The sequence below is a fragment of the Egretta garzetta genome, unplaced genomic scaffold (genome assembly GCF_000687185.1).
Source record: "Egretta garzetta isolate BGI_Z169 unplaced genomic scaffold, ASM68718v1 scaffold724, whole genome shotgun sequence".
NCBI classification, from domain to species: domain Eukaryota; kingdom Metazoa; phylum Chordata; class Aves; order Pelecaniformes; family Ardeidae; genus Egretta; species Egretta garzetta.
The window spans coordinates 379,712-388,740 of record NW_009259523.1 but is presented as its reverse complement, the minus strand read 5'-3'; the positions used below and the strand labels follow the sequence as shown (position 1 = coordinate 388,740).

Sequence of the window (9,029 nt, the reverse complement as noted above, 5' to 3'; positions counted from 1 at the left end):
CACTGAAACATAACTCTCTTTTCCTGGAGACCATTAAGCTACCAATAAATTTCTGTGTAGTACCACAGACATCTTCTCTAGCTCTGTGGTAATTGATACTGTCCATTTCCATATTGGTATTATTTGTCAGTTGTTTTGAATTTTGGCATAGAAGTTCTCCTATGTTGTAGAAATTAGCATGTAGAGACTTAAGAACCTTTTTTTTTTAACCAATTTTATATTTCAACAAATGGCTAAATATTTTTCTAAAAATGTTAGATTATTTTTCTTTACTGAAATACAAATAGCTGAAAAGTGTGGAATGTACTGATGCTTTCAAATGGTTTGTTATTGTAATTTCTTTTTTACTGTATGTGAGATATAGCAAAGCTGATTTTTTCTGTGTACAGACTAGCGTGTGGTACTTTTCATGACAGTTGGGTATGCAAGTGCAGATTTTGCCTGCACACGTGATTGATACATCTTTTGGCTGACATGCCTTTCTGCAAACGGAACCCTTAAGTGTAACCATAATTAATTTTTCTGGAAGCCATATTGTTTTCCCCTGCTAAGTCGTGTTAAAGTAAGACTAACAGTGGTCAGAATTTTTTTTTCCCTGTATTCTTTCTATTATTAAATTAATTTAATAATGTAAACATAGGTAGGAGTATTTTTTTTTGCCATGAATGCAGGTCAATTTATAAATAAGATTACCTGATACTGGAAAGAAATGCATGTCTCTGTCCTATCAAATACACATAGAAACCTAAAAAGCACAATCATGTCAGAGTAATGGTGTATCTTGATACTTGGAGACAGGAAAATAAATGCTTTTACTTTTATGCAGTACGGCAGAGATCCAGAAACTTAATGGTAGCGCAATATTAGCAACTTCAAATGGTTGAACATTGTTCAGAATATAGAGCCTTGAGCAGAAATCTGTCTCCCAGAAACTGAGGCTCGCATGTACTTGCACCTCAGAAATAGGTGCTTCTGAAAAAAAAACCAGAAAACTTTAGCAAAGGGTAAAATGCCTATTTGTTGTTTTAAAATGAGCAGATATCCGCATGGAGCAATGCTACCTGAAATGGGACGAAGATGAGTGCATTCAGTCTGTGCCTGGCAAGTTTCGTATGGATGCCTGCTGCTGTGCTGTGGGGGCTGCCTGGGGCTCCGACTGTGAGGAGTGTCCTAAGCCTGGCACCAAGGAGTATGAGGCTCTGTGCCCCAGAGGTCCTGGCTTTTCCAACAGGGGAGATATTCTAACTGGCAGGCCATTTTATAAAGGTAAGCGTTCCTTTCTGGATCTAAAAGTGAATTATAGGTACATCTGAGTGAATATTCTAAGAAAATGCCAGGATTTCTGTCTATGTTTGTTATGTACTTGAGAGATGTTATAAAGATGTTTGCCTGAAAGACCTGACCTTACAGATGGGAAACTCTTCTGCTTCCATGGTGCTCAAGAGTGTTACAGGAACCTAAAAGGAAAACGTGCAAAGCTTGAATTTGGTAAGGAGAAAAAGGAAATGAGTATACAGGACTGAAGGGAGGGGAGCTCTAAATGATGAGGATACCAGAAAATGTGCACTTTTTTTAAGATAGTGCTTTTGCAAAGAGTGAACTGAGGGTCGGATGAAGTCCCATAAAATCAGGGACTTGAAATGTAAATCTAAAATACTACTAAAATTTGGACAGGGTTCTCTAAGAGACTGAAGAAGGATGGGTTCTTTCTATGGTTTGCAGAATTAATAAGTGATTAAAAGCGAAGGGTATCTGTTGCAATGATAATGAGGAACCGCAGTGATAAGGAAGTAAATAAAAGCCTTTTGTCCAGTTTTACTAGCTTCACCTCCTATAGAGAAAAACAAATCTGAAGACTCTGGAGTTGTTAAGAAACAAGATCTGAGATATTTTAGGTGACTGATGTGAGAAGAAAAACTGTAAATTTCTGTGTGCAGAAGCTGAAGTGATCCAGAAGTGGTTTAGTTTTGGGCTTTTTTAAGGATGTATTCTGAAGCATGTGTCTTGAAATATGTTGAGTTGCTTGAGAAAACTTTATTGGACCTCTGCTTTACCATAAGCTCTGTTTTTCAGGAGTTACTATCTCAGGCAAAGCTCTGAATGTTCAGTGGTGGTTTACTAAACAAATAATTTAATAATAATATAATTGTTTATTTTTATTCAAAATTATTTATTAAAATTAATAATTTCTTAATTATTTAATAATAATAAAATCTTCTCCACTCCAAGGTTTTTGTTAGGTCTTGCTTCTTGTTTCTGCTTTTGTATTTGGACCATGCTTTTCTTCCATTCACATTAATTCACATAAGGACATTCATCCAGCCAATTATATCATAGAGTGTAAGAAAAGTTCATTCAAGTTTGTAAATGCTGCATATGAGAGAGGCTGACACATGAAAAACCTTTATTTGTCTTATGCAAGATCCTTTGACAGCCTGTGTTATCCAGCTGTCCAGCAAAACAGATTTAGAAGAGTTGAAACACTTCATTTGATAGTCTACAAAAGAAAAATTACCCTATTCTAAACTGAGCTTCAGATATCACTCTGGCAATCTGAATTAAAAAAAAAAAAAAAAATCAACCAGGTAATAGTTACATCTTTTACAAGCTGGCTCAGGAACACCCTGAATAGTTGCTGTGTTAGGAAAATAGAGCACAATGCACACATTGACATCATGGGCAAAAGAGTCTCAACCCTGTGAATTTCACCGAATTTGGCTGACTGCTGATGGGCATAAACTTTTAATACTGGTTTGGGTATAGGGAAGCAAAGAAAGCATGAACAATTCAACGGGTAGGGAAACATCTTTTCTCCCCTACCCCAGGCTCAGCTTCAGCCCAGCACCTCTCCTCCACTGATCCTGGTTGTCCAACCCCCCTAGTCCCAGGGATGAGGCAGTTGGCAGCACAGGGCCTTGGGGACACTGCGATCGTTTCTCTTTGTCACCCCTTGTTGCTTAGGCTTCCCTTTTGCTGCTCCTTCCTTCATACGCATTTCTTGTGCCCTGGCATGGGCTCCTCTATGCAACAGAAGCCCTCAGAGTTGTTCCTGCTCCAGTGTGGGTTGTGCACAGCCCATGCTCCTTCAGGAATTCCCAGCCCCAATGTGGGTCACTCACATGTTGTAGTCCCTGGGCGGGTATTCCTGCCCTAGTATGGATACCCCATAGGTCATGGTCCCTCAGGGATCTTCCTGTCCCAGCAGGGGTTGCCCTCAAGGGTGTCTCTGCCCCAGGACGTGTCCTTCATGGGCTGCTGTCCCTCAGGGTGTTCTGCCCCTGCTTGGGTCACCTGTAGGCCACAGTCCCTCAAGCACATCCCTGCCCTGGCAGCTACAGTCCCTCAGGAGTGTCCTTGCCCTGGTGTGGGTCTTCCACAGGCTGTGGTCCCTCAGGAGTGTGTGTGCCTTGACATAGGCCTTCGAGGGATGGCAGTCCCTCAGGGGTTCCTCCGTTGACATGGAGTTCTCTCTTCCAAGAATGCATCTGCAGTCAGTATCTCCAGCAGTGTCCCATCCTGCTTGCCTCCTGCGTTTCATTTTTCCCTTCTCATAACCTGTGTAGGAAGAGGCCATCTATCCAGTCCCCTGCAACCCAAACCCTGCCTTTTATGCCCAATACAGTTGGTAAGAAGGAACAAGAAATTACCATTAATTTTATATATATTTGTGCTTAAGAATGCTCTTTTCTTCTGTTTTTATTTCATAGATATCAATGAATGTAAAGTGTTCCCTGGTATGTGCATGAATGGTAAATGCAGAAACACAATTGGAAGTTTCAAGTGTAGATGTAACAGTGGGTTTACTTTAGATATGGAGGAAAGAAACTGTACAGGTAAGTCTTGCATTTTCCCCAGTTTTTCCTAGAATTGTAGAATAGTCCAGGTTGAAAGGAATCTCAGAAGATCATCTGCCCCAACCTTTTCTGGGAAAAGGAGCCTAGATAAGATTATCTAGCACCCTGTCCATCTTGAAAACATCCAGTGATGGTGCCTCTACCACATCCCTGGGACATTTTAAGGAAACTTGCACTTGTTGCATAGGTTGGTGATCTGGAAACTAATGTAATTCATTTCCTTCCGTTTCTAAGAGCTTAATTGTTGGACTTCTAGAATGGCCAACTGTGTTAAGTTTTCCTTTCAGAAAGTGATTCTTTGAGAAATGTAATGTTCTTCTTGTACATGTACACTAGGAATTTTTTAACTGGTGTTAAAGACACTCAGGTCGCGCTCTATCAGTACAACCTGAAAAATCGAAAGGATCATCAGCGAAGCCAAGTTCAATGTTTTAACATTCAGATTAACTTTATTTACATTCTTTACTCTCTGGTTATTGTATTACCAAATGAACTTAGAGACTCCACTGCAAGTCAATTTTAATTTTCATTTGATAGCCAAGCACACACAGAATTCTGTGTGTCTGCAATTCTGACATCAGTGCAACGTTAACTCAGTAAGAGCCATGCATTTAATTTAGAAGTTTAATATTTTGTTATTTACTGTCTGGAAGAACTGAAACAGAAGATAAGCTTGATAGTTTTCTGGTTATGAGAACCTGGATGCCTGCTTTGTGGGTGGCTCTGTGCTGAAAATGAAGAAGGTTTTGTTATACCACACAGCCTGAGTAATATGAAGCGTGGGTAGTAAGGCATGTTAACTGAGGTTGGTCTGGATGTTAATATTGCCCTAATAGGCGATTTCCTTGTTTTTATAGTGATTGCATTGATGAGAAATGCATTTAACAAACTTTATTTCTAAACTAACAAGAATAGGTCAGAAAATTTTTCCCTACAAAAGCTTTTTTTTTGGTTCTGTTTTCCATTGAAAGTTTGTTCTGATGAAAATTATCCACTGAGCAGCTGTAGAGAACCAGGTTTTATTAAACAGATGACCTTTTTTTTGTTTTAAGTTTAGCAACAGAATGTTTTATAAAGCCTGCAGGAGGGCAGCTACTCTGTAATGTTCCAGGCCATGTGGGTTACCATCTGACACCTCCACACATCTGTGTGTGAGGACTGAACTATCATCACCCATCAGAAACCTGGCCATGGGGAGTAACACAGAGGCAAAAGAGACTCTTGCATGTGGTGAAAAAAGAACTGTTTTAAATCTTTAGCAGTTTCTTTAGTTAAGCTTACACTTGCCTAGTTTTCCTCAACCACTTACACAATGAGTCTACTGCCCACCTTACCAACTTACTGCAAACATGTTGATGCTCTTCTCTGATTCCTTGCTCCCTGGACTTCGTGAATGATGGAACCAATCTTATCCCCTATCCTGGACTAACGTTTTCATTGTTTCAAATATTCTGTTATTTTTATTCCCTGTAAAAAGTTCATGATTTCCTAATATGTAAAAATTAATGACACAGTAGTGAATGAAACTGAAGGTAGAGGGTATAGTGGGGAACAGGACACAAAGGCAATGAACTCCCGCTTTCCCTCTCCCTCTCCCTCTCCCTCTCCCTCTCCCTTTCCCTCTCCCTTTCCCTCTCCCTTTCCCTCTCCCTTTTTCCTTTTCCCTTTTCCCTTTCCCTTTTCCCTTTTCCCTTTCCCTTTTCCCTGGGTTCCAAACTGAGTCACAGCTGCCCATGTTAAACACCGTGGCCTTGTAGACCCAACAGATACTCCAAAGGTAGGGTTTCTGGCAGGCAGGAGTTAATTAGCTACTAGACATAGGAAAAAACATCCCCCCCTCCCCCCCCCCCCCCCCCTCCCTTCCCCTCTCCTCTCCTCTCCTCTCCTCTCCTCTCCTCTCCTCTCCTCTCTTTTACCTTCTACATACCTGCTAGATTTTTCTACAGTAAGTTTCATTCAAACTTAGCTAATAAGATAACCAGTGAACTGTAAATCTAGCTTTCAAAGGCACTACCTTTATTCCTAATAGATAGGGTATATGTAAGCTTATAATGCTATTACTGGATAAATGTCTTCATAATAAGCAATTTAATATCTGTGGCACTGTAGTCATGGAGTCAGTATGTCTGTAATAATAACACAGAATTTGTTACAGTTAGTAATTTTCGTAGAAATCTAACCTGCAATTGCACTTTATGGAAGCCTACTTGTTACATAGTTTAATCTATAGTTGAGAGCTCTGAACACATTGCATTATAATCTTTTACAGATACTCCTTTAAATACTAGTTGAATTTCATTTTTCTCTGTTGATTTATATGCTATATATGATTTCTGTAGAGTTAATTTATAATGGCTAAGTGTACAATTGTATGAAAAGCAGGATAACTTTAAATGGTTGAATTTTTCTACCTCTCCTTACTATAAAATAGACATTGATGAGTGCCGGATCTCCCCAGACTTATGTGGAAGTGGCACTTGTGTCAACACTCCTGGAAGCTTTGAGTGTGAGTGCTTTGATGGTTATGAAAGTGGATTTATGATGATGAAGAACTGTATGGGTAAGTGGTGTCAGAATGACCTGGACTCTGTCTATTTACTGTACAAAGCCTGACTGTACTGCATACTATGCTAGCTCTGCTCCACTGAACACTTCGTATATATAATTACTGTGACTTCAACAAATACGACAGATACACAGTTTGTAGGACAGATAACTGAGCTTTGCTTGTTCTTTTTGCTAATTACTTTTACACATTTCTGTATCGATATTTTAGAATGGCAGCAACTATTCTTTCATGTAGTTTAAAAATGGCTAATGAGGTATCCAAACATGTGGTAAAGCTAGGAATAGAAGGCTGGAGTTTCAAAAGTAGTGTGATTCACTTTTCCTTCTTTCTTCTAGGACTCAAGAAATTCTGAGAGCATTTCCTGAAAAATCCTCTCTTTAATCTGTCTAAAGTTGTAAGAATAGATACAGAGATGCCAAAAGTTACTAGCCACCTTAAAAAATCTTGAATTAGTATTGTGGAATACTTCACGAAATACCACATGAAATACATAATGAAAGTCTGGTATTTTCATCTTGATGCAGCTGAATGGGTCCTCCTCCTTGCCCTTCTTGAAGATTGGATTGACATTTCCTCTCCTGCCACTCTAAAGATGCTTGCCTAATTTTTATGACCTTTCAAGGATGGTCAGGAGTGGCTTCAGAAGGACATTGGCCGGCTCCCTTTCAGCCCTCATGTCTTTTTCATCTCCTTTGTCAGCAGTTCTCTTCCCCCATTTCCCCTTTTCTTTTTGCTGCTGCTGTCATACCCTTCACATCCCTTGCCAGTGTCAACTCCTGGTGGCTTTGCCTTTCCTAACGCCATCCCTGTGCACTCAGACAGTGACTCTGTATTTCTCCTGCATCACCTGTCCCTGCCTTTGCCTATTTTATGCTTCCTTTTTGTGTTTGAGTTTTATCAGGGGCTTCTGTGCTCATAATTGAACTCAAATAAGTGGTCCTATATCCCTGTGTCCCAGGAGGCCATGCAGGCCTCCTGTCACCTTTACTTGATTACCTGCAAATTGTGATACTTTTAGACTCCAAAAGTCAGCAAAAAATCATTGCCTGAATCACAGATGAACATAACAAAGAAGCTGAACTGTGGAAGCCTTCATGAGAGACAGAGTACAAATGCAGAGAATCAGTACTGTATGGTGGAGACATGTGTAAGACAGAGGCAGGGAAGCAGGATGTCAGATAAATAAGCAGTGAGTGAGGAGATGAGAAGATAAATTACTTCTTGAGGGCCTTTTGCAGGAAGTGAGAAAGGGAAGGCATAATGTTCAATGAAAACATTTTGGAGCTCTGAGGACTATCCAAGAAGGAGTATAGCAAAAGAGGTGTTGAATTCTATCATCAGGCAGTTTCTCCCCTCATGTGAATAACCTGCAAAACCCAATGATGTCTTGACCAAATTCTCAGGGTAATGAAAGATAACACTCATCTGCCTATCTGAATAACAGTCTCGAGTTTCAAGGATAGGTAGCCATAACACTTCCTGAGAGTCCAAAAGCGTGAGTGCATCCTGCACCTTGAACATCTTTTGATCATGTTTCTCTTCATCCACATCTCCAGCATTAGCTGTATCAGGTTTGTGAGCTGAATATTCAGTTTGCTGTTGTAAACTGTAGCAAGCCTATTTCTCAGTCATGCAACGACACATACAGGAGTTACCAAACTGAATATCCACTGAGTCAAAAGTTTACACACACATCCCCATTAACGGCACCCATAGACAACAATTTGAATACGTACATAAATGGGTGGCTGCGCTAAGAATCACTTTTTAGAAAATTTCATCACATTAATACATCGTTCTAAATGGCAACCATCCCAACAGTTGCTGTCTTTTCTTGTGTACTGTCTCGCCTAGAATATTTAATTTTAAATTATGAATTTGTGGTTTTCTTGAGGGGAAAAATACCCATTTTAAGAGTTAATAATGTATAGTTTTTTGTTTGCCCTGTTATGCAGTATGAGGAAAGGAGCAACACTGCTTCAATGAAACAATCCTTTTATTTCCAACCTCCATATTTTGTCACTTACAGACATTGAGAATTGTTTTACTCTTTGTTGCTCCTTAGTAATGATTTTGTATTCGTTTATCATGGTGTCTTTGCAGATATTGATGAATGTGAACGCAACCCTCTGCTTTGTAGAGGCGGGACATGTGTGAACACCGAAGGGAGTTTTCAGTGTGACTGTCCTTTGGGACATGAGCTGTCACCATCACGTGAGGAATGCATAGGTGAGTTTCAGCTCAGAATAGTGGTCTTCAGCTTTCTAAGAAGAGTGGTCATTTGTGCTATGAAAACTTCTTGTCTCTGGCAAGGGTGGAGTCTCAGGAATATCTTAAACAAATTCACGCTCCTCCTTTATATGAGTATCTTCAACTTAAAACCTTGTAACAGATCCTGTAAAATCTCCAGTGCCCGTAACACTGTTGACTTCAAAGAGGAGTATTTTACCAGGTGTCTTACGGATTATTTAGCAACTCAGAGGACTGTACCACTCACGTTAGCAACTTTCAAGTCAAATACATAGAAGCACAAAATGAACTTCATTCCTACAGTCACAAGAAAAGTATTGTCCCTTACTGAAATGCAGCTCTCCTTTTTGCACGTA

The 9,029-nt window shown here is 39.8% G+C and overlaps 1 protein-coding gene across 1 annotated transcript in view; it reads left to right on the top strand.

Moving 5' to 3' along the window:
- Positions 1-9,029, top strand: part of FBN2 (fibrillin 2) — a gene marked incomplete at its 5' end in the record, with an annotated part of 179,131 nt that overhangs the window by 114,158 nt on the left and 55,944 nt on the right. Inside the window, 4 exons of the mRNA XM_009637471.2 lie at positions 1,039-1,266; positions 3,708-3,833; positions 6,286-6,414; positions 8,527-8,652. Coding sequence (XP_009635766.2) covers positions 1,039-1,266; positions 3,708-3,833; positions 6,286-6,414; positions 8,527-8,652 — 609 coding nt within the window. The remainder of the gene's footprint in view (positions 1-1,038; positions 1,267-3,707; positions 3,834-6,285; positions 6,415-8,526; positions 8,653-9,029) is intronic.